The sequence below is a fragment of the Pocillopora verrucosa genome, chromosome 14 (genome assembly GCF_036669915.1).
Source record: "Pocillopora verrucosa isolate sample1 chromosome 14, ASM3666991v2, whole genome shotgun sequence".
NCBI lineage: Eukaryota > Metazoa > Cnidaria > Anthozoa > Scleractinia > Pocilloporidae > Pocillopora > Pocillopora verrucosa.
This window is the reverse complement of record NC_089325.1, coordinates 198047-223966: the sequence shown is the minus strand read 5'-3', so window position 1 is coordinate 223966 and position 25920 is coordinate 198047. Positions and strand designations below refer to the sequence as shown.

Sequence of the window (25920 nt, the reverse complement as noted above, 5' to 3'; positions counted from 1 at the left end):
TAATTTGTTGGGAAGTAAAAACGTATTTGTAACGACTTTTCGCTCCAAATATGACAAGTAAGTATGCTGAATGCTGCATATGGAAAACAGAAAAACCAAGAAATGTCTATATTTAATATCGGCTAAAGAAAATCTATTTAATTGGGCATTATCGGTTATGTCCCGCGAACGCTTGACACAACGTTTCGCCATTTTGGATACATCTGAGCATGCGCTTGCGCGTTTCCGCTGGACTGCCTCTTAAAATTTCGTGGGACCAAAATGTCACCAGTTGTAGCTAATAAATTTGCTCAGATGCATCTCATAGATAATATAAGCAATCGAAACGGGTCTTCCTCGTAAAACTATCTCGTCGCCTAGTTTTGCGAATAGTTGTAGTTTCGTAATTTAGGAAATTGGTTCGCTATATCGAGGGTTCGTTATGTCGAAAACTTCGGCCTAAAGGATTTGCGGACTTGGAGCAAAAATGGTTGTCATATCGCGAGATTGTTAACAGTTGCTGTTTTGTTTTTTTTGTTTTTGTTTTTTTTGTTTTTTGTTTTGTTGTTGTCTTTATTGTTTTTTTTTGGTGTGACGGGGCTTTAATGTCTTTATGGAGCTATAGCACCTTGTTTTTAAAGCGCGAATGACAAATTTCAGTGGAATTCTCTAACAAACGGCGAAACAAGGCATTGGACTGAAAACTCTTGCATCTTATAACTTTTACCACAGAAAGCCCTAAAAGACAAAGAAGTTTACACAACCAATGAGAGACACAGAGGATGAAGGGGATCTGTAAATACGTCGATAGTGTCAGTATCAGCATTTAGAATTAGCTGTTAACTATGAAGTTCTTCTTTTGTTACAAACTGAAAGGTTTTGATTCCTTTTTGAGATTTTTCTTTTGTTCTTAACTATAAATCTGTTTTTTCTTTCAATTTGTTGAAAATCTATAACTGAGTATCATACTCGACAGATACTTCTTTAGCATGAAAATAACTCCATTTAAGTATAAAAAGGTTACGCAGAACTTTCATTTATATGCGTCCAAACAAAGTTTTAATCTCACTTTTCTTATACTAAAAATAATACCAAAATATTCAGTATTAATGCTTTGAGTCAAAATAAAGCAGAAACATAATGATTATGCCGTAGAGCAGTATTTTTCTTGTTAAATACTAAAACAAATTAACGAATATCTTTAAGTGTAAACAAACGGTAGAAGTTTCGTGCGGAAGTAAAAAAAAATGAAAATACTTTATGAATCATGTTTTTCTTTAAAGCTCAGTCATTTTAATACTGACGCAATTTGGTATTCTCTTGCCTTCTTATAAATAGTAAATTTCGCTAACCGTAGATTAATAGAAGTGATTAGTTCGTGTAGACCGGGAATAACATTTGGGCCAATAAGTTATTCGAAGAACATTCCCCCTCGTTTTTAAGAGCAAAAGTTGAGAGATTTTCAAAAAAATAAAATACTTAATTGATTTATATTTACAAAAGGAGTAAAGTCGCAATAATATTTCAAATGTTCAATGTTTACTGTATTCTTAATATTGAAATATCTTGGCTGCACTAGGAGAGTTTGTAATCACTGATTCATTGCGGACCCTGACTCATTGTCAGAATTTCGCAAATATAGGCTTCAAATTAAATTGGGAAGCAATACTCGAATCCAAAAATAACCTGAAAAGCACCGCGTGTTCCACAAAATTCTATCAACTATAGATAAATTTTCCTCGCCGTTTAAACAGCTTTCGTCGCTAGTCCATGCCACCACGCCAGTTGCGTGAATCGCAATGAGGAAAAATTCAAAGAAGAACTTTGGATCAGCCATATCGAATCCTACCTCGAAAATTTATACGCAGTCTCAGTTTACTTGTCAGTCATAACGACTTGTGAAGAAGATTCGTGATGGATACCGCCATCAAACAAAATATAAAATAATGATGAATTAACGCATGCGTATTCCGTTTCGCTACTGTTTTGGTTCTTTTCTTGTTGTTAACGTTAAGACTCTCGATGGTCGTTAATGTAGAGTGGTCACTTGTGCGAACAAAGTAGCCAAGTAACCCTGTAAAAATTCAAGATTTTATTAACTCAGTGTTGGACTTTGTTCACTTCGCCGAATATAAGAATAAGATAATTAGTATACAAAGTACGCAGTATGAATAATATGACATGAAGTATTTGAACCTTTTCAAATCCTGCGCATCTGATTACAATAAAGGGTATTAGGCATGAGGTCTGCTCGATGAAAATTTTTAACTTAAACATTTGGGCTAGACCATAACAATAACACAACTTTTTTGACCACTCCAGAATTTTCAAACAAGGCCAGTCTTGTAAAGGTGACTAATATATCAACAATTTTGCACGCAAATTCATAATTCTTAGTTTAAAATTGATTTTCATTCAGGTATTTGGCGTTTGCGAGTGAGCCCTGTGTAGACACTAACACATCTATCTAGCCCCAACGTGAGTGTACTAAACTAGTTAGGAAATGGAAAGCTAGATAGAACATGGTATGACACAGCTAAAAGGTGTTTCAGTTAATGCCTTCTAATTCTTTTCTTTCCTCTTTGCCCTGCCTTTTTTTTCTGTCAGAGGGTTTAAAGGCAGTTTTAGACTCCTTTTTAATCACAGCACTTACAATGATGAATTTAAGTTATAGGGTCGTAAGGTGGAGCTTAACTTTTTAGAGAAAGGATATTTCCTCTCTAAATTATGCTTAACCTTTATTTTAAACCTCCAGATTGGATCACTGTAATAATCAATTTTGGATTTTATTATTTTAACTAAAACCAGTCATCTCTCTATTGTAGCTAGGGCTGCCTGACAGGGACCTTATTTCTTTAAGTTTACATTCTACAGTGTGATTCTACTCAACGCTTAAAATTTTCGTCAAAATGCCACGGAGGCTTTTATTCAAATATCATAGAAATCTCAGACTTCATTGTATATGTGCTAGCGAATACTTCCATAATTGTTCGATTTAGAGTCTGCTGAATTGCTTAGCCATATCTATTTGAAAAAAAGAAATCTTCGATAGGGTCATGCCATGACGAACTTCATCGCATCGGTATTGCTTGATATTGGATGCAACAAAGCATAAGCTTAACTGAGTTTAAGGTACGTATTCATTACCAGTGAGAAATTTTCCTCCCAATGATGTGTCTGAAAATTTATTTTTCTGGGTTTGGTAAAGTGAAGTCTTAACTGTAGAGTACAATCCGCTGAAACAGATCTTCGTTAAATCTGATACGCAGTAATGCCCACACAGTACTTGACGCTGGAGGTAGAATGCTTCCAGTCCAGGGGGAGACGTACGACAAAGACTTCAGAGATCAGAAAAACTTTCTTTTTTCAAAAGATCACAGAGCCTCATCATTGGCTAATTGTGACCCTCCACGGGATTTCAGGGAATAAGGTGAACGCACGCTGACTAGCTCGCTATAACAATAGAACGAGCTTTTGACACGTTAGCTGCGTGTAAGTTACTTGCCTCATTAACTTCGCAGCCATTGTCTTGCTTCGCACCGTAGAAATAAATGAACGTGTTAAGATCTTGCTCGCAACTTTGCACGATGTAACACGGTGACCGTGCCAATTTTATAACACGTCTCTTAGCTCGTAAGATGCCAAGATCAGCGTACTGTAAATAATAGTCGGCTTAGCTCGGAAAACATCGTTTTGCGCCGGCTAACTAGCGGTTATTTATTTTAAAAATGCCGGTTTGTTGGTGCCGTAAAATTGGCGAAGTGCACAAAAAAACCACGCTAAATAAAAGTACACTTAAGATATAAACTTTCATCGTTTTATTGAGCAAAAAGCAATCTGCAAAAAGCGGAGTCCAATCTATTAGCAAAAAGTACTGTAAAGTATCGAAAAAAGCAACCGATCACAATTTTCTAACTAGTAATTCCGTAAAAATCCGCCGTATAATATTCTTTAAAACTGCAATTTTTTTCTTTACTCCATAGACATACACACAAGTTGGTTTAATCAGCGATAGAGCAGTAAACCTTTACAGTGAAGTAATTAAAAGAAAGTATACCAATAATCAATATCACGAAATCTTGGTGGTACATTAAAGGGAATTTGAAGAACATAAACGAAGATCGGGCATACAATTCCCTACTGGCTCATAATTATCTAACTATATAATAGATACAAAAAAGCACTTCTGGTATATTTCAAGCTATATGCGAAAGAAATGACACAAAATTCCTCTCTGCCTTTTTGAAAAACAACTAAAACGCAAGCAAAAAGTTGAAAATCCGATATCTTTGACTTATCCGTTCGTTTTTTTGGGGGAAGAGTGAGTATCTCCTCTGTCTGATAGAGGAGGACATTTCATGCGTTAATCTAGATATTTATTTCGTCGTAGGAAACGGCTTTATTTAGAATACCCAAATCTTTAGGAGGATTAGTACTTGAACTCGGGGCGTCCGGCTTCTCGTTTTGCACGGCTTCATTCGAGATGCCCAGTGTCTCGTACTGGTTGTATCCAACGTTGGAGACTGGTATTTCTTCATAACGAGCATTGCCTTCCTTCTCATCCCTTAAAGCGTAAGTTGCAAGATTTGGGAGGGAAACTTCTGTGGGCATACCATCTGAACTACGCCTTTGGATTTTACCATTGCGTCGCTTGCAGTAACGAACAAGGTAAATTAAAATGAGAGCAAGAAAAAAAACTCCTCCACATGTAATGCCAATTCCCATTGCCAAGGAAATCTTTGGCTTTGTAGTTTCTAAGTATAATAAGAGTAAAAAATCAAAAATATAAGCATGGAAGGGGAAAATCACTGAGGAAAGTCAAAGCAAAATTCAACAAAAAAGGTGAATGAGAAAAGAAGGCCGTTCAAACCAGACATGAATTTTGTATCTTAATAGCACTTAGATATATCAACATGCATTAGGCAGCATTAGCGGGGGTTCTATTTCATTTCATTCTTTGTTTTTTTTTTAGTCCGTGCGATATAAAAACAACAACAACAACAAAATAAAACAAACAAAAAGTAAATATTTTTTGAACGGCAATCGAAACTTTGAAAAATAACAAATTGTAGGAAATTATTTATGACCTAGGATAGCAGTGGACAAGACTCCAAGGCTTATGATCACAGATTGGTTGCTTAAAATCATATACCCTCTCTATTTACCTTCTCTGCCATTTTTAACTCTTAAGGACTCAGGATCAACTCTCAAGGAGCCCATTCTGCCATCTTTTATTCCCTCTTTAAGTGGTGCTAACGCTTCTTCAGTTTTTAGCTTCCCCTTAAATTTTAACTTGAATTCCACCACAACACTTCCTTTTCTGGTCATAAACACAAAGACAATCAGTTAATTCATTACCTGACTGTATTTATAGCATAGTGCTCTCGTATTGTAGTGAAAGACAGATGCAGGAGACCATTATCGCCATTTACTTAGTTTCAAGTACCTGAATGATAGAATTCTTAAAGCAACAAAGTTATCATCTTTGGAATATTGCTGCTGAATCTGAAATAAAGATAAATAAAGAATGTGTGAAAGGATAATTAACCAGTAAAATTATTATTAGACTAATATAAATGAACAGTCACGGGAAACCAAATCAACGTTATAAATAAGAACCTAAAATTCGATACTTTTAAAGCTTGGTAAAGCCTTGGAAACGACATGATTTAGACTGTTTATCTTACTGAAGCTCTCCTCTGGAAAATGTAATGTGTAGTGGTGAACTCTTCAGTGTTTTCTAGATCTTCCTCTGTTGTTGCCGATCAATGTTGGGCATAGTATAATATTCCTCCCTATTTATTGTTATTAACGAGGTGTGGTGATTCGTTGTGGCCTGGGACACGCTAACCCCAGTCGCAAGGCGGAATAGGATGTGAGGTCAAACTCAAACCCAGTTTCCTGCAAAAGAGGCGGATGGAGATCGTGGTAGGGAACACAAACCTCAGCTTTCCGTCCGGCGGCCTCAAGCAGAGTGCCACATGGAACAAGTATGTTTCCTTTTATCATCTCGTTTGCATTATCCTTAGCGACTTATGTTATTAATTTTGGTTGAGAGTCGCCCCGCCATCCATGCGAGGATCAAGAAAAAAGCCGACTAACTGGCGTTATTGCCCTTGCAGGAATCTTTTCATTCGTCGAAACAGCTTCAGCTCCTTGAAACTGGATCTTCGATTTTTGTGGCGCAAAGGTCGCCAGTAAAACTCAAAATACTTCTTCACAATTGCAGTTTAATTATTCTATTTCATCTCACTTGTTTGCTTCAGGGGAGAATAAAGGTGTAACATGCAAATTACTGTGAAGATATTCGGAATTGTTTTCTACACTCTGTGACTGGGAACCTTATCGAAATTAAAAATTCATTGCTAGAAGCGTATACAGGGGCCAGGTAGGAAATGGAGGCTCGTAGATGTACTACTTCCAGAAGATGTATTCGCTTAAGGTTAACTGCTAGTGAAATGCTCGCGGTACGAAAATATCAGATAATGTCGATCTATCAACCGTCTAGGGCTTTATCCTTGCCAGAGCGTTATCGTTTGTATTCCGCGTTTATGTTTGTTGGTTTACTTTTTGTCTATTTGCTTTTTCCTGCTGAAAAGCTGGTAGTGAAACTGGAGAATATGGTATGATGAAAAGAAAGAAATACTCGACAGAATAAGGATGTAGTTATTTTTTCTTCACTTAAGCAATTCCTTTTGTGAAGAGAATCACGGGTGTAAATTGAATAGCAATAAATCCAATAACACCAAAAAATAGCAAAAATAAAATCTGAGAACCAAAACACCAACTAGCGATATTTTTGATTTGGTTACTGATTTGTCAAAACACTCAAACGGCATTTCTAACTTTACACGTATGCAGGCTTAGTTCACGAATCTCGCTGTCTTTTGAATCCTTCTAAACTACTTCATGTGATGCTCACCTCTTTTTCAAATTCTCGAGACAGGTCTTTGAAAGCTGCACTGCTTTTGTCATTCAATTCATCATTCCAGGTCATGTCCACATGTAATTCCATGATGAGCTCTGTTATAAAGTGATGGACCTTAATGCACACACACACACACATAAACATCGTATGCATCTTATAACCTTCATTAGAGGCAAACTTGAAAATGTTTCATGCAAGTAGACCATTTCAAGAAAAAGCAGACAAAGGAAACACGAATGTAACAGTGATATTAGCAATAAAAAAAAGTCAGTGATAACGGAGACGAGCATAAAACAATACTAAACAACGACCTGTCCTGCTTTCCTCGATGGCTGCTTCTTCTGTCTCTGGTTCTTCAGTCTCGAATGCACCTGTTGTTATTTTCTCTGTAGCTGGTTTATCTGTGCGTGGTGCGTCAGCTTTTGGTGTTGTAAAGGCTGTTTGGCTTGACAAGGCATTTGGAAGCCTGATTGATGAAGTAATGCGCACCTCTCTTGAAGGTGACGAAGGATTTATTGTCTGCGATATTCTCACACTAATGAAACTTGTTTCAAACCCGCGCGTGGTCGTAGCAATGACTGGTGCACTGGTTTTGGAAGATGTCGCTTTTGACTCTGATGGACCTGGAGAAGTCTTTCGGGATGACTGTTCATTTACGCTGGATATTGCTTTAATAGGAAAGAGAGTTAGTTTTGGCCCAACACAAATAAACACTTCCAGGCGATACAAATATAGGGAACCGATCTCTAAGGAGTGCGAAGGAGGATAATTTAATTACATGTAGAGCGAAGTAAGACAAAATGTCACAACGACATAGATCAAGTGTTCTCCGCTGAAATAATTAAGCTCTGCCAAGGTAAGATTTTTCGCGGTAAGAATTGTTCATGAAATGTTATTAAAAGAATTGTATTCTTAAAACACAATCCGTCGTCGTTTGAATTTACGTCGAGAGTCTTTCCAACAAAAATTTTATGCACGCTGGTTCAGGCTTCCATAAATAGGAAGTGTAGCCTAGTGAGGGAAGAAGAGTAGGCACCTCTTAAGTGCTCTAGCCGCTTCCTGTGTGCTTTTAAACAGAACAGAGCACAGTCAATGCCTCTTTAAATGTTATATAATATAATCCTTGAGATTCCTTACTCATAATTTTCTATTTTCAAAACAATTTCAACTTTCGAAGCGAACGTAAATGTCGTTAGTATGTTTGATTGTCTCCTAAGACACGCTAAGATAAGCCAATCAAAATCTTCTTTTAAAATGGTGCTAATAATCTGATTGGTTGAATAAAACGAAAGCTCTCAAAACCATGAAACCACCTAAGTTGACAATTCATCAACATTCACAATCTGCAATAGTGCACATGCACAAACTGAAACAGTTCGGCTGATCGAATTCAACACTATCATGTAGTTTTTTAGTCTAAATACGGAATCTAAAAATGATATTCATTGAAATCCGGCCGAACTGCAGCTGATGGAAACAAGTTTTTAAAACTTGAAATTAGAAAACAACTGCTTCAGGCGTGAATTTTATGAATGAACAACAGCCGACTTCATAGGAACAAAAATATTCTTCGGGGTGAAAGCGTCCGTAAAAATCGGCCGCTGTGACGGATTTGGCCTTCAACTCAACGCATCGCAGATTGCTACACTGCGAGGAACAGGAATCGCCATGATGAGCGAGGATCGTAGTTTCTCTGACACTATAATTTGTATAAATTTTCTTCAGCTATGCGAGTTCGGTTACATTTTTCATCATTTCCGACTTGCACTGTTCTGTTTTTTGTACACGAAACTACATATACGACACGAGTGTTTGCTGTGTATGAGTTTTAATACTGTACGTACTGAAATAACGATCTAACTGAGCGTGAAAACGTTCAAAACTCGAACTGTCCACTTAATTTTTTCCTTGGTGATTTTCGTCTCTGCTCACCTTTTAATTTCGTCCATTACAGTGCTTGGCGTGTTTAAAAACCTTTGTTTGCTTCTTCTGTTGTTACTTGAGTGAGTTATTTAAGGTCCATACCTAGACTCATAGTATGACTACTTCATACTTTGTTTGAATATTGAGTTTGAATCAAGCAAATTATACTCTACTTGGAAATTTTAGAAAAATGACGACCCACCAGTTTCACATCTAGATCCAGTAAAGCCTGCCATGCAAGCACACGAGAAATCATTAACACCATCAACACAGGAAGCACCGTTTTGGCAGGTATGATTATGACAATCATCGATGTCTGTCAATAGCAACAGGAGGCGAAAATAAGATGACATTTTAATGGGTGAAAATTAATCCAAATCACAAGATTAGTAATCTGTAACACAGATAAAAAGGAATTGACACTAAGAAAATGAATAAATTAACGAGAATTTCAACTATCGCCATTTTGATAGACATCCATCTTTGATAAAAACAAAGAAACAAACAAAATGAAAAAAATCTAAAGGTAAATACGAGTTAAAAGAGAGGCAACTTTAAACTTAGGAGATCATCATTTCAGTCATAATTAGTGTGAGTAGTCTGGGTCCTGCAGATAAAGAAAGTCTTGGATAAATAAACTCTTAAAATAATGAATAAGTAGACAAATTGGTTACAAATATATCGAAAGATAGATCAAAACAATTAATGTAAAAAGACAACTCACTATTTTGACAATGGTTTCCAGTGAATCCCGCCACACATCTACACGAGTAAGAATTAATACCATCCACACATGTTCCACCATTACCACATTTATGATTGACACAATTATCGATGTCTGCAGGAGGCAATTTCAAGCAAAAAATAATCTATTTTGAGTTTGAGTCAATTTCCTTATTTATAGACGAACTAGCAACTTGACTAAATAGAAAGTTATCTTCTCACTGCAATACGTTTGTTTCCAAAAGTCCATAGGAGGCATGTCACCAGCAATCTTAAGTGTGCTTCAAATTTTGTTCAATAAAGATGAACCAAGAAACTTTACGTTTTAATATAGAAAATTCTAAATTCTACTTAGGACATTTTTTATGACAACCTACCAATTTTACATCGAGATCCAGAGAAGCCTACCACACAAGTACACGAGTAACCATTAACTCCGTCCACACAGGATGCACCGTTTTGGCAGGTATGATTACGACAATCATCAATATCTATCAAAAGTGAGTGACAGACAAACGAACAAAAAGTTATCTATTATAGGAATTTATAAATTAGACACAGGCAAACCTTTCACCTAAAGGATGGAGAGAACAAAAGATAAAAACTTAAAAGAAGAAGAAAATGAAAAAAGGATACATATTATGTTAAAAGAACGACCATTTGAGATTCGCAAGTTGCTTTTATCGTAACTTGCTGGATTTTATCTGTTATCCATTAGTAAAGAGATTCTTGAAACGATAACTTACTTGTTTCACAACTTTGTCCAGTAAAGCCTTGTGCGCATGCACACGAGTAATCATTAAAACCATCAACACAGGATGCACCGTTTTGGCAGGTATGATTATGGCAATCATCAATGTCTGTAAAAACCAGCAGGGAGAAATCATCCAAATACCGTAGTTCCTCCTCTGGGCGCCCGGCCGCTTATTTAATGTTTAGGCTAAAAGGAAGATGGAAGGGGGGGGGGGGGGGACGGGGCGCTAATCGGAGGGAAAGCACTTCATCGAGGGGCACTTAGCTCAGCAATAGAGCAAGAATTAAAAAAAAAAAATGAAAAACAAACAATACTCATGGGAAAAAAAAAACTCTTGAAGCACATGGCGATAAAAAAGCAAATGGAAAAATAATAATAAAAAAAAAAACAGAAGCGGAGAAGAACCTATCCTCCTTTATTGATTCTGCCGTAGCTTAAGCTTGACAAATGGAAAAGTGGCAATGAAAACCGATTTTACTTGTATCCATACTATTTAAGCGTGGAAGGAGTTATAAGAGCGGTTAATCGAGGAAGCAGTTTTAGCTTCACTGCATAATAGACAGATCAAATATTGAACCATTAACTTTATTTTGCACGGTTTGGACATACACTAGCGTACAGGTAGCCAGAAAGGACAAATATATAATCCATGTTTAGAATAATCAAACTGACAATTATCGCTTTTTTTGAACCGAGAACTGAGCAACCACTGACAGACATTGTGGTTAGAAAGGTGATCAGAAAAAAAAAACCCATATGGGGAAAGCAGACAGAAAATCTTGGTAGGAACCGGGCCCAAGCTCATAAAGCCATCCTACTAGGCTGTCTACATAAATAAACTATGAAATGCGGCAAATCGGTGTCGGCCTAGAATGATTACCCACTTGGAAACACAGGGTTAAATACTCACATCTCTATACCCACAATGCACCCTCAGAAAAGGTCCATTCCTAGGCCCTGTTGTTCTCGTGCCAGCGAAATATTTAATTTCCGACTTATTCGTTGACACTTTAACGCCAAAAATTCCATCTTTTATGACATTGTGGCGAAACAGGGGTTTGAGGCTTTTATTTGGGCGCTTATTCGAGGAGATGCTGTAATAATCTCAGTAGCAAAGCAAATAAGTGACCACAAATATCAATAAAAAGATAAAACGAATACAAATAAAATAACAACTCACTATTTTGACAATGGTTTCCGCTGAATCCCGCCACACATTTACACAAGTAAGAGTTAGTACCATCTTCACATGTTCCACCATTAGCACATGTATGATTGACACAGTCATTGATGTCTGCAGGAGACGAAATCAAATTAAAAAAATCATTTAAGACTAAAAATTTGTAATTTCTTCATTTCTAGATAAAACAGAAGCTTAATTGACAATGCTATTGCCTCTAAATGTCCTAAATGTTTGGTTTACCATCAATCTTTTTTTTCTGTATGTCCGTAAAAAAGAGTTTCATTACCATTCCATAGGGCGCCTGAATATTGTTTCATAAAGACAGGACTAAACCTTACGATTGAACATAGAAAACTCTATATTCTACACAGGAATTTTTGTTATTACCACTTACCAATTTTACAACTAGATCCAGTGAAGCCTATCACACAAGTACACGAGTAATCATTGACACCATCAACGCAGGATGCACCGTTTTGACAGGTATGATTATGACAATCATCGATATCTATCGAAAGAAAGTCACAGACAAACGAACAAAAACCATCAAAAATCAGCCGTAAATTATCTGCTCAATAGTAAAAAGAGAACGAATTTCTTGCATATACGAGATCGCATTGTAGATGCAGCATGTATTGTACAAATTTCTTGCATTTTTGAGACCCTTGTGGTAGATTTACTGTGCTCGAGTTGTTCACTAGAATTTACGACCAAAAAAAAATCGAAACTTTGCGCTGAAAATTTTAAAAATTGTACTATTTTAAAACTAAATGTGCTATTGTCAAGCACTTGTGGGGCATAACAGTTAAAAAAATATATTTAATGTTCTAAAGAAGAGTCCTTACATCGCAAAGCCTTAGTCAGAGTAAAAAAGCTCAGTTTTGTTATCCAGCCGTTATTCGCATCGCGTTTGGGAATGAAATATCGTTAACTCCAAAACTTATTTTGCTCCGAGTGAGAGCTAAACTGAATTTTCATTCTTTTTCTGAACAAGTATTTTTAAACAAGTATTATTAAAAGCTCCTGAGGAATAACATAAAGGACTTCCGTTAGCAGTTTGGTATAAAAAGTTATCTACCAGATCTTTTAATGCGAATAATAAATTTAAAAACACCGCATTCGAATTTAACCGGAACAGTGTGGACGAAGTCTTAATGGGTGAAAAATAACCCAAATAACAGTATTAGCAATAAACAACAACGTTAGCAAGAAGGAATTGGTTGCTAAATAAAAAATATATTAGTTATTAAAATTTCAACTATCATTGTCTTAATTAATAACCCTTTCTGCTACAAAAATGAGACAGAGAGACAAACAAAGAAACAAACAAACGAAATAATAAAAAAGTGAGAAAGGAAATTAAATAGATGAATAGATTGATCAAAAAGGTGAGAGTAAAAGACCAAACAACTCTTTCTTTTGACGATGGTTCCCGCCGAATCCCACCACACATTTGCACAAGAAAGAGTTATCAGTATCAACACAGGTATGATTGACACAATCATCGATGTCTGCAAGAGACGACATCAAATAACTCATCTATGATTACCTTTGAAATAGTACTTTTTTGTAACCAAACTAGCAACCATTCGTTCAAAGTGAAAGACTACAAATTTTAATATCGACGACCGATCTGTAGTAAGAGTAGTTATAGATACTTATATTTTCTTTTGAATATCAAACAGACAACAAAAAACAAAACCAAAACAAAACAAAACAAAAAGCATAAAAAGAACCAAATGAACAGGTGATGGCGAAAACAAAGGGAAACAAATTAATGCGTACAGCTACGTGAAACGAATACTTTGAGATTGATAAGATGACAGAGTGGGCCGAAAAAAAATTTAAATTCGGAAAATTTGGAGGAGAATTAGGAGTTAATGAGATAGTCATCTCACCAATGCAACCGGAACCGGAACAATGAAGCAATATTCCTCAGCAATACAACTTATACAAAGTCATTTTATGATTCTCTTTGTGCCGCGACAGAACTTAAATCAAGATGTAAAAATTTACTGTAGTCCCTAATCGTGGTGATTACACTGGCCACTTCTGATCCGGATCGTGTCATTTCTACTTCAAGTTGACAGGTCTCCTTCAAGCTTCTTCCCTTGAAGACAATTAGCGGTACTTAATAAAAACGTCTTGCTTTATTTCAAAGAGCCATAACCTCAAAAAAGAATTAGCTACCTCTGCAATTTTTTCCATCCCCAGTAAAACCAGTGGGGCAAGGGCCACAAGAAATCGAATGTGATATTTCTGTACATTGCACACCAGGATAACAAGAGTCTCTGTTACAACGCGTGATAGGGATTTCGCAGTGTTCCCCGGTGTACCCAACTTTACATATACAGCTGTAATTGTTCAGGAGATCAATACACGTTCCTGTTGGAAAACACAAACAAATCTGCGACATACTCTCAGACAAAGACGTAGACAAAGGCAAAAATATAGACATAGACACAATCATGTGACTGTTTTGTCCTAAACCAGTAGTGTGGGGAGTAGATTTAAGTTATTTTACTTAAACGAGTGTTTATTTCTTTACTTTGTGAAATGACTGGTTAAATTATGATTTGATTAACAAATAGAGTCCGTGTTGCCGCACAGTAATAAATCGAAGACGTCAGAATAGGGCAAGCCGAGTGTGTCATTGATGTCCGTGCCACCTTTTGACGTTTCTGTGATCTATTACTGCGAAAATCTCGGCAAAATTGAATGCACTTGTATTAAATGATGAAAAAGCCAAACGTTGTCGATTGTAATGGTGACGTCATCAATGCGTCTGAACTCCGATATATCATAAATTATGCAAGAATCAAAATTCCTTTAGGATTCAGTTTATCATGTAAAAGTAAGCATATGCTACTATGGAAAAACATAATTTGCTATGTAAAAGATTAAAAAAAAAGGAGCGACTTATGAGTTACCATTTCCACAAGATACCGGGAGACAATCATCAATGTTATACTCGCACCGTGCACCACTGAATCCTGTTTGGCAGCGACAATTAAAGCCATTCACCTGATCAGTGCAATTTCCTTAATGAAATAATTTAAAAGAGTTATTTTTCTTCCATTTTTGAATATGACTGGCGGCAATAATTAAATGAAAAGAAAAGGGCAAAACAAAATCATGCAGTACCGTTAATACATGGAGATGACTGACACTCATCAATATTTACGTCACAGTCTTTTCCAGTGTAGCCAGCTTTACATAGACATTTATAATCATTAATTTGATCAAAACACGTCCCTGAAAAAAGTATACACATACCAAAGCTATGAAAACAACTATACTGACGTAAATCAAACTTTTACAAATATCACTGCAAATGCCAATGATTACAAAAATTAGTGTTAGAATAACTGCTAGCGTTAAAAATAATCCTGGTCACTTCTAAAGTTATTTCTAAAGCCGTTGTTCAAAGTAATGCAAGAGCCTCAATAAAGCTACCTTTTAAGCTACTGTTAGGGCTACTGCTGAAGCTACCACTCGAGCTACTGCTAAAGCTAGCTAATTTTCAATTTTAATTTTTTTGCGAGCTACTACTAAAGTTATAGCTAAAGCTACTGCTTCAACCGCAACCACAGTTGCAGGCTTAGCTTATTCAGTCGATGCCAGAGCTAATGTTCTTAGCAGTGTCTGGGCTTGTGCTAATGCCTGTGCTTTCGCTGTTTTATTTTGGAGAGTAATAATACAACGAAATGAATTATTTTAATACCGTAAAAGCAAGGATATGACAGGCACTCATCGACATTCTCATCACAGTGAGTACCAACGTATCCCGGGTGACAATTGCAGATATATCCATTGACCAGGTCAGTGCAACTGCCTGGTTAAGGGAAAGAAAAAAGAAAAGAAAGTGAACAAACCTACCTACAAAGCAAAATTAGAATTAAAACCATGAAAATTTTTTCGAAGAACATAATAGAACCTGTTCGAAACGTTTTGGATTCCAAGCATTAATAATTGCAACAAAAGCGGCAGCAGCAATAACGACAGCAACAGCAGTAATAGAGCGGTTTTAAAAAAGAAGACAGACACGGAAACAGATATGTAAGTAAGTGTTCATACCGTTTACACAAGGCGACGAAGCACACTCATCCTGATTTTGATCGCAGTGTCTTCCCACATAACCTGGGTCACATCGGCAACTGTAATTGTTGATACCATCGGTGCAAAGGCCTAACAGCACAATAAGAAAAAACAAATGAACAAACAAACAACAATAGTGTTATACAAAAATTAAGTAGGAAGAAATCGAGCCTTTATTATGGTCAGGTATGACATGAGAGAATTATAGCACATTCAGATTCTGACAAGGAAAGACATGCAAGGCTCGATTGCCAACGAGGGTCTTCAGAAATAGTCTTAATGACATAAATTCGAAGATAATGCCCGGTTGCATGCATATTTAAATGGCAGAAAAGAACAAAAATCATGAAATAAATTCCGTAAACCAGTTTTCCAATTCGAGCTGTTCAAAAAATCAGATGCACTCTCTTGCAGTTTCTCTGAGTTCACTACGAACACAATCGACCAGTACAAACTGCCAAGTCTTTCAGACGCATCAATATCGTCATTAGACGCCTTGCTCACCTCGGGAACACGTTCAGGCTCGAAATGATACGGTTCTACTGCAGCCGTGATTTTTTCATGGAAGGGTTGTACTCAATGACGTCAATCAAGATGGCGGCGAAACTTTGGGGGGTATTCTATCTCTGTTAAACATTTTGTTAATGAATAGAAAAAAAAGTGCTTTCCTGGACCCTTCTTCTCCTTCAAAATAAATTATAAGACAAAGAGGTACCTGACGTGGGTTACATAGATCATGAGGTATTTGATATGGCTCTTTATCCACAAATTCTGGATTACTAAAGTATGCTGGGTGCGGCAAAACTGGTAAGGAGGAAATTTTGGAGAAGATCACTTATCTCAAAATTTCTTCATAATAGCTTTGATAATAACGTAAATATTAATCCCGATAAAGGCAACGACAGGTTACATATTTGCCGACAAGGCGAACTGGATACCATCTAATCTTCATGGATGACTTCGGTTGTGTGGAAAGGATGAAATTGAGCTTAATACTCTGAGCTATAGTAGTCTTTAGTCAAAATATGGGAATGCAAATCAGATTCAAGAACTATAAAGTACTGATCCTGGCAAGAGACAAAGCGTTGACCTCGCTGTTATTCAACTTCTCAGCGAAATGAAATAAACTTTTTGAGAGTAGGTGACAGCTGCAAAAAACATAGGAGCGATGGAGGGAAACGCAAAGCTGCATGATCAGATAAAAAATTGGATCAACTAGGGTATCTGATGTGTGTCAGAAAGGTTGCTGTACCCAATATGAATGGTGGGAATTAGATTAAAGAAAACTGTATCCGAGTGTAGCACTGATGGGTCTTCCCGAAGGGACTAAGAGTTAAACAAGGAATTAATTTCAAGTCCTTGATACTAGAACAAGAAAAAATATTAAAGAGACTCAGAGCTTTGAACAAAAGAAACTGACACCCCTCGTGGTTACCAAGAAAACGCCGACTAAAGTATGTGTCACTAGGAAAATGGAGCAGTAAGCCATATCGTAAATGGTTTTGGCTTTGTTGGTTTATAGTAGGAGGCACAACAAAGTGACAAGGGTAATAAACCGTGAGTTGGCATGAAAATACGGTCAAAGCGAGAAAATCTGAGCTCGTAATTCTAAGAAACATAAGCAGATGTCACGTGTTGGGTGATTGAAATCGCAGTCTTTGACGACACAAAGAGGAGGAGTTGACAAATATCAGGCTGAAATAGAGAGATTGTTAAAATGCGAATCAACTAAAAAGAAAGTTCCAGTGATATCGGGGGTGTTGAGACTTTTAAAGGGGATGAAAACAATCTTGAGCGAATTGATGTAGACATTTACTTCAGGGGACAAAAAACCACTCTCCTTGGAATGACTAGAACCTGAAGAAAATTGCGAGACATGAAATTACATGTTAAAGGATATTTTGAACTTCTGGCAACCTTAAATATCTTTTAAAGACTCAATAACGCGAGACGTTTACAGATCGAGGCTCTTGTTTCTAGTTTTGAGCCTCTCTGTCTCGCAATGAGAGTTAACAGAACCGTTTGAGGATATATTAGAGACAGAATTTCTCCACGTTGTATCAACTTTACTGAATTGAAGACGAGCAAAAAAAACTGAGACGACTTACATACGAGATAGGGATTGTTATCCTTATTGGTTCTGAGTCACTGGATTGTCGAATTGCAGTCTCAGCACAATTCATATTAGTTTGTAGTCGTTAGGTATCGAATAAAAATCGTCAAGGGGGCATTGTAGACTTACTCAACCTTTACCTAACCTTTATTACTTTTAGTACAAGAGAAAACTTGACAATCAGTAGCACGAAACAGCTATTATCGCAAAAAGTTTGTACAGAACATCCTGCAGGAACGGAATACTTCGACTTGGTAACAGACCAAACAACCTTTACGATGCATTTATTGCCGAACACCAGTCGGAATAATCGACACACCTCAACGAATTAAAGGCGGGCACAGTTTACCGTAGTGGTCAAAGAAGAAGAGAAACCTCCTTGCCGTATATTATAGACTTACGAGTTACATTGGGAATGTTCACGATGACTAACCTACTGCGCAAACTACTTTCAACGACTGATTCCAGAAAGCTGGTTAACTAGCTTAGAATAGACTCTCATCAACGGATGTACAACTACCAGAACCATACAAAAGAACTTTAAAGCAAAACAACCAAACAACAATCACAACTAACAACTAACTTTCGCTACCTGAGTCAATTAAAGAACGTAACAATTCATCAGTCAGTTTACAAGAATCAAATTTATAACCTTATACTGGCCGAAAACTCTCGAATCCGATGACGATTTCATCTTAGCTCGTCGAGAGGTCAGTCATTGCTCCCAAGAGTAGTCCTTTGCAGATCTTAGCTCACCAAGAAGATCAGATTACCAGATCAAACCTATATTTGGCAAATATCTACAGAGACTACACGAAGCTAAAAATCGCAAACCGGTGCCCTACTTCTAAAAATAATTGCAACAACAATTACAATGAGGATAGTGAGGATAATAATAACCAGAGTGGTTAGCAAAAAAATTGAAAGAAAAATACCTTGGACACATGGATAAGTCTGGCACTCATCAATATTTGTCTCGCATTTCGCCCCTGTGAATCCAGGTGGGCATTCGCACAAGTAAAAACCTGATCCTCTTGGTGCAACTGGCGAACAACTTCCGTTATTTTGACATTGGCAGTTAACTAAGGAAATAGTAATGTTAAAAGTGGTCGAGGCGCTGCAGATGTCTGTTGCTAGTAAGTGAAATATGGTGATTCTGTCTGAGGTGACGTTCCAGTGAAGAATGTTGTCTCTTAGCATTGCATCATTGGGGCCTCCACCCAACAGTGAAATAATGACAGGCATGCCTTCGGGATCAACTACATCAAACACCAATTCGAGGTTTTCGCCATATAACGCGTAGTAATCCTTGCGAGACGTAATATTAGGTGGATGGTTGACTGCAAAATATCGAGTGGATATACAAGTAGGTCGTTGTCGTCACACACTGGGCTGAGGAAACAGTCTCAGTTTGAAACTTTAGAACAAAATTTTAAACACAATACGTTCCACTATTTTTCTTTCCTCAGCATATACAGTGTTAACAGGATATAGGGTTTCTTACGCATGCAGATGGAATTCTCCGAGTGCAGTTGAATTTCTTGACGGGGAAGTTATTCATTGTACGTATTCGGAAAGACGTTACGAAGTAGACGAGAACAGAAATGTTTGAGCTTACAGAAACACAAAACAATACTAAAATAAATTTGGCCACTTTACATTTTCTATGGAGATCCATTAAACCAACAAAAATTCTAAACATGCACCGGTAATAGTTACGGTAAGTTGGAAAGTCTTAAAGGAGGTCAATAAACGTACTAAATTCGAAACAACAACTATATAAAGCCTTTGAGCATGCTTTGATTAAGCCGAAATGTCATTGACCTAAGCTGAGCTTTAAGGCTCATAGATTTATATTTCAAGACCAAATCAAAACTTTCGAGTAACTGAAAATACCTGAAAACAATTTTTCAGGTGCTGGTTTGATTATAGCTGACATTGTTTTTACTATAAAACCATTGCTAGCTGTTTAGACGAAAAGGAGCTATAAAAAATAATGCGCATCAGTAAAATTATCTTAATTAATCAAATAACTGGTAAGAATTGATAAGATAAGTGGAGGACCAAATAGCCCCATTTGAGGTTTAACTGCCTTTCTATTTGTTTGTGGCTTTTCATTGGCACAGATTGTGTATTAAATAGATCTTAAAATGCAAATCGACTTTCTTTCATCATATTTATAGTATTCGTTTTTGGGCGTATTACATTTTACCCTTTCACTACCTACTACGTATATGCTACTTTCATTTGTAGAAGAACAAAGGAACAGAAATGCAAGAAGGTCACCTTGCCGTTTCGTCCAAGTGTTTTTATCAACATCGGGAAGACACTGAAAACACCAGTCACCAGGATGTACTTCGTTCGGAGCGAAACAATAATTGTTAATGAAGCACGAATTATCCTAAACCAAAGAAAAAATTAAGATAATCAATATAATAAATTGATAAAAAATAAACTAAATGCACATAAGTGGAACTTAGTATTACAAAAAAAAAATAGGATTTCAAATACAAGAAAGAGTGCTTCAATACCGCAGTACTCACTGAGGTTATGCTGATAGGGTTAGCACACTCACCCAAGATATTTTTTCGCAGATTCTTACAAAAAATGGAAGTGGCTCGCACCATCAGGCAGACATTTAATCTTGAGAGGTTCGGTTGCCTGATTCATTCAGAGTCTTTTATGGTTTACGAAATAAAATACCCAACCTCTCTTTTGATTCTTCTCGCAGCATTTGCACATAAGCCGCACAAGTAACATAGATACCACTTAGCGTCTTTTACCTTAAGATAGCATCCGTTTGATACATTGCACGCCATACAAGCTGAGTCGTAGGAAATAAAGGTCAAATTTTGATTGCTTTTGTGAACACCGTCGTTAGACACAGATACTTTTAGTCCCGCAGCAGGAGTTCCGCCGATATTTTCGTCGAAAAAGCCTTGCTTTACTGGTGAGTCTGGTAGGAAGCAATCTACGAGAAGCAAGTCGACCATGATCCCAGGAAACCTAAGCTCCCTTGTTTTTGGATTCCACGAACTGTTTACAACCTTTAAGTCGAAAAAAAGGGTCATAGTGTTTAGCACACAAAATAAAAAGAAAACATAGAAAAAGGTTAACAATGAATTCAATAAAAGTAATTAAAACGATAACTAATGGTAGTAATAGGATTGAGTGGAGTCCAATTCGATCTGTAATCATACGTGTGATAACAAAATTGGACGACCGCGAAGCGGGAGTCCGATTTGTTGTTCACGCGTATGATTAACTGACCGAATTGGATGATACGAAGAATTTCCCCTCAAAAGAAGAATAGCGAAGGAACTCGTTTGGATTGTTAGCATAAACATTTCTACTATAGTGTAAATCAAATCATCACTGTCGTCTAAAATATTGTTATTGTTATACGAAAAAACTTTCCCATTTAGAAGAAAGCCCCAATTGAGGAGTCGATACACTGTTTCTATGATGACTGAGACCAAAGTTGGGATTGGTTGATGTAAACTACAATTTTAAAGTGATTGGCTTATTGAACTGTCCAATAACAAAATTTCGGATAACATAAATTGGCAAGTGAATAAGTGGAAAATAGGAACTGTTTAAACCAATCAAAATCGAAAAAAGTGTAATGTTTATGATTAGGAGAATAATTATATTGATAATGATTATAATCATAATAAAAATAAAAAGATGATAACAGTGATGGAAATGGTAATGACAATGATGAAGATGATGGTGATGACAAATATATCGCTATTAATGACAATCACGAAAATTGTACCTATTGTAATGATTGCAATATCGGCAATATTGATGAAACAGAATGATACAGTTGTACCTTTGATCATGTGAATGAGGTTAAACTTAAAAGTTTTCTATCGTGCCAAGTTAGGAGGTTTCTTAATCTTTTATCTTAAGACGTAAATCAGGATACGTTCTTATTTGCAGTTGCATTGACGGAGATAATTTTTGATCCCTTCCTACTCAATTAAACTTTTCTTGGAGGGTAAACAACGATAATAGGACTAGTTCATTTGTTGTTAAATTAATGTATCAGTTTCTTTTCTTACCTTAAACTCTATTAAATGACAAGTTAAATTTGTAGAGTTAAGCCATCCAGTTCCCATCACTGTGACTTTCTTACAGGGGCGAATTCGTCGATCACACAAACCATCTCTTTGCAATCTGATTAAGAAACCACAGATAGTCTTTTTTAATGAGCCCAAAGCACTCTTGCTGCTTTTCTTCTCTGAAATGTTTTATCAACTTTAATAAAAATCCTTACCGTCATGAAAAAGGATCCGTTATTGGTTTAACGTCACGATACCCAAATAAATAAAGAAATGCATAACAGTTCCATCAGTTGATATGATTGAGGGAAGCTATGGTGGTGGGAAAAATTGCCCGTAATAATCGAGTAGCACTTATTCTTACTTTGAGATGCTTGGCTTTTGGTAGAGAGAAATGGAACAGTCCTCTGCAGTGTAGTCCTTGTAGCAAACGCAAGAACCATTGACACAATCGCCATTGAAAGCACAATCATTCGGACAAAGGAGTTCCGAAATCTCCTTCTGTAAGGAGCCCACTCTTTCTCTTCCATCGCTGCTTTCATTTGAATTGGCTGACGACGCATTAATTGCGGTTACATATCCACATTCATTTGTTAACATAGAAACAATGCCTATAGCAAACGAATGATCACCTGTTAACTGCAAGATAGACATGATAAAGAAACATAAATTACCTGTAACAGGTGTGAGACCAGACATGGTTTGATGCTACTCTACGCTGCAAAGAGAAGTCCTTTCATAAAAAAATAATAAATTCAGCTTTATTGGGGCACACATGCCTAACTAACCATACAGTTGAATGGGATTCTAAGTCTAAGTCTAAAATTATCACCACTTATTGGTGTTACCACCAACGCCTTTGTTTGGAAGCCCGGCATATCAACTCTGCCGACTCTCCTTTAAATCCGGTGATGATGGCGGCTTACTCCCTGACGTCTATTTACACCTCGTCAGAAAAAAAGGCCAGCTTATTAGTGAACCTATGAAAGGACCTCTTGTTGCAGCGTTTAGATCACCTCTGATGAAGGCACTAGACAGGATTGGCGAAACGTTGGGTCTATGAATTGTAACTTCTCGGGGTTACATTCATTAAATCTTTAAACCAGAGTAGCATCAAACCATCATGTCTGATTGTCCACCTGGTTGCCATGTGAACTTTAATATATTTTAGCTGTGGGACCATTAAATGGTCAAGGAAAACGTTAATTCGTTTCCCAATGATTCATAAGGTAATGCTTTCCTTTCATATGCCTCACTGAATAGCTACAGATAAATAGCATGCTGCACTAAACTATGTACCGAAACGAACGAAAGTGTTGTGGATGCCCTCTGGAAAGGTATGCTATGGAAATCAAAGAATTTTTCCATTCTATCATATGAAATGTAATTTTCTCTAACATGTTGCCCTTTTGTATTCTGTGTTGAACACACCCGGTTCTTATGACCTATACAGTCGGCGACGGCGAGCTCAGAAGCGCTACCTAATAGTAAAGATCGATAAAGAACCAAACGATTTCACGCCTTAAAAAGAAAGTTGACGAGTTTTAATACCAAACCATGTGAATCACATCTTTGTAATACAACACCCCACGCGAAAGAGCTCTAAGACGCTTTTAAAGGCCATTTACATAGACACCTTCAAGTTACTATTCTACTGAGTCATTTTGTACCTACCGAGATATCAAGAGAACAGCTGTCCACAAATGATTGCACATCAACGCCCTGATTTGCACAAATTTTCCCAACTTTGCTATTCGCTATCCTCTCAACACAGTAATTAGTTGCATTTTTGAGGGGGATCACAGTGGCAGGTAATGCTCTCCCGAAGCGATGACGGTTCTCAGACGGAGGAAGCTTTTTAAATAATTCATAATCTTCAGCGGTCAACTCATCAGAGTAATATACTTCTCTCTTTTTTATAAGGTCGCACAGAGTGAACGTTGTTTTTCTACGTTTTATGAAAGTTGGAACATGAAATGAAGCCTGTCCACTACATAACGGTGCATAGTCCGCCGTAGTATCATCTATATTTGGGGGAAGTGTATCAAAATAGCTTGTACCGGGCTGCAGTCTAACAAAGAGAAAGGAAATGAAGATATACAGATTGAAAATAACGAATATAATAGCCTCTTTGAAATAATCTATCAGCAAAAGCATTTCGTCGTCTAAAGAAGAACCAACAAGTAATCAATTGTCCAAACCATCTAAATATTAGATACGGAGACATCATGCGAAACAAAGGAGCACAACTGGTCCGTATGCATAATGATGGCTTACGCAGGGAGTTCCACCACATCGAGCCGAAAAATTAAAAATTTTGTTCCTGAATTCAGTAAATAGATATAATAAGCAAACAAGATGTGTGCCCGAGAAACAAGTGTCGCGTTTGGAACTGCGGCAAAAAGGTTTAATATAATAACTTCCGAAGTTGGAACTTGAACACAAAAGAACATATTGTATGGATTGAAGCCAGTACCTTTGCTGTTCACCATAACTTTGGATACTCCCTTTTTCGTACAGGCAGATACCAGACTCGTCATTGCGTGATTTTGCTCGTTGAGTTATAATGGTGACATCGATTCCCCAATAATTTCGCACGATATCCACTTGCGCTCCCGTTGGAAAAATCACCTAGAATCAGTTGGACCAAAAATTTGTGCAACAAAATATCGTAAAATGATATAAAGAATAAACACTAACAATAGACGCAATTTAATGAAACAAGAGTGAGAAATTGGGTGGCCTGTTCTTGATGGCTCACCAAAACTCCACTGTTATCTCTTATCCTTTCTTTTCCCAAACTGTTTTCAAGCCTTAGTTAAAGACATATCACAACGGAATGAAAAGGTAAGTGGAGAAGTAAAAGGAAGTTTCAACAAAATGACACGACCAAAGTTACGTGAAATGAGAGAAGAAAAAACTTTTATGATGTGATTGATAAATTATGCATTGCATTGGAATAAGCTTCAAAAGGAATTCCCATGGTCAAGTGGATAAAAAAACCCCTCCATTTCTGAATTAATGTGTGTTTAAATTTGAATACGGATAAACCTTCTATTAAGAAATTAAGTTCTCGAAGAATTACCGTGTAGTCATTATTTCCACCGTTGAATTTTTTCGCTAAGTGAATTCCCGGCCTCAGGCACTTTTTGCTTCGTAATTTGACTTGCAAGGGTGTAGGGTGTGTATTTTGAAACATCAGGTCCTTGTTGCAACAGTTAAATTCAATGACATCATTGTGATCTCTAAGAACTGCCCCACAGTTGCATGTCACTCCACGACGGTTACACGCCCACTGTCTTGTGTGGACCTATCATAAGAAAAGTTTAATTTTCAAGTTCAAACAGCGATGCGACGACTGCAATTTCTGTTTACAACTACTTGTCCAATGTTATTCACTTTTATATAACATCATAAATCCAAACCGTGTGGGGTTGCACATGTAACGAAAAGGGGAGCCGGGTGTCTTTTACCAACGCCCTACGTAAACTGTTTTAATTCTATGTTAGAGCTATTGTTTTCGAATGATAAGCGTAGTGCAGAGGTTTAGGCTCCAAATCTAAGTCTAAGTAAACGAATGAATTTTAAATCAATAAATAGACTACAAAGGGTTTTATCAAAACTGAATTGTTTTAACGTTGTCGTCTGTACGCTGACGTATTTATTTGAAAGAATCCGAATAAGAAAGTACATATCAGCCAAAAGCACCTAGCTAACTACATTGAACAACCAACTGAAGAAGAGAATCATTGTGTCATATCCCAAACTGGGCATATGATCTTGACTTTGGTTGACTTTTTGAATCAATCTTGTCGAATTTAATTAAGGCAAACCTATGGGGTTGAAATTAATACATTTTGGGTTTACTTACCTCAAAGTTTTTTTCTTGATTTCTGTATAAGACAAAATCTCCATGGCCCATGAAATCAAATCTCCTGGAAGGAAATGAATCAGAATCTCAAGACCTTTTTACTTATTAACCAAAATGCGGTCAGTTAGCGCTATACCTGGTAGTCCCTAACTTTTCCATGGCGTGGTAGTGTGGATCCGTATAGGTCTTACACTGCTCTACGTGGGTCATTATAACGGAAACCTAGAACAGAAAAATGGGCACATAAGACAGCATTTTAGCTATAAATTGCTGTCCTGTTC

General features: G+C 36.9%; 1 protein-coding gene across 1 annotated transcript in view; it reads right to left on the bottom strand.

Moving 5' to 3' along the window:
- Positions 1–3800: 3800 nt before the first annotated feature.
- LOC131785705 (von Willebrand factor D and EGF domain-containing protein) overlaps positions 3801–25920 on the bottom strand; it is a 42192-nt gene continuing 20072 nt past the window's right edge. Inside the window, exons 6-31 of the mRNA XM_066161014.1 lie at positions 25776–25861; positions 25640–25703; positions 24854–25078; positions 24245–24399; positions 23443–23839; positions 22133–22407; positions 21769–21883; positions 20485–20748; positions 19988–20102; positions 18637–19041; positions 15568–15678; positions 15215–15325; positions 14635–14745; positions 14421–14531; positions 13681–13875; positions 11885–11998; positions 11488–11601; positions 10300–10413; positions 9931–10044; positions 9555–9668; positions 9033–9146; positions 7219–7575; positions 6902–7002; positions 5426–5484; positions 5145–5299; positions 3801–4733 (exon numbers count right to left, since the gene is read on the bottom strand). Of these exons, the coding sequence (XP_066017111.1) occupies positions 4348–4733; positions 5145–5299; positions 5426–5484; positions 6902–7002; positions 7219–7575; positions 9033–9146; positions 9555–9668; positions 9931–10044; positions 10300–10413; positions 11488–11601; positions 11885–11998; positions 13681–13875; positions 14421–14531; positions 14635–14745; positions 15215–15325; positions 15568–15678; positions 18637–19041; positions 19988–20102; positions 20485–20748; positions 21769–21883; positions 22133–22407; positions 23443–23839; positions 24245–24399; positions 24854–25078; positions 25640–25703; positions 25776–25861 (4482 nt within the window). The 3' untranslated portion in view covers positions 3801–4347. The remainder of the gene's footprint in view (positions 4734–5144; positions 5300–5425; positions 5485–6901; positions 7003–7218; positions 7576–9032; positions 9147–9554; positions 9669–9930; positions 10045–10299; positions 10414–11487; positions 11602–11884; positions 11999–13680; positions 13876–14420; positions 14532–14634; positions 14746–15214; positions 15326–15567; positions 15679–18636; positions 19042–19987; positions 20103–20484; positions 20749–21768; positions 21884–22132; positions 22408–23442; positions 23840–24244; positions 24400–24853; positions 25079–25639; positions 25704–25775; positions 25862–25920) is intronic.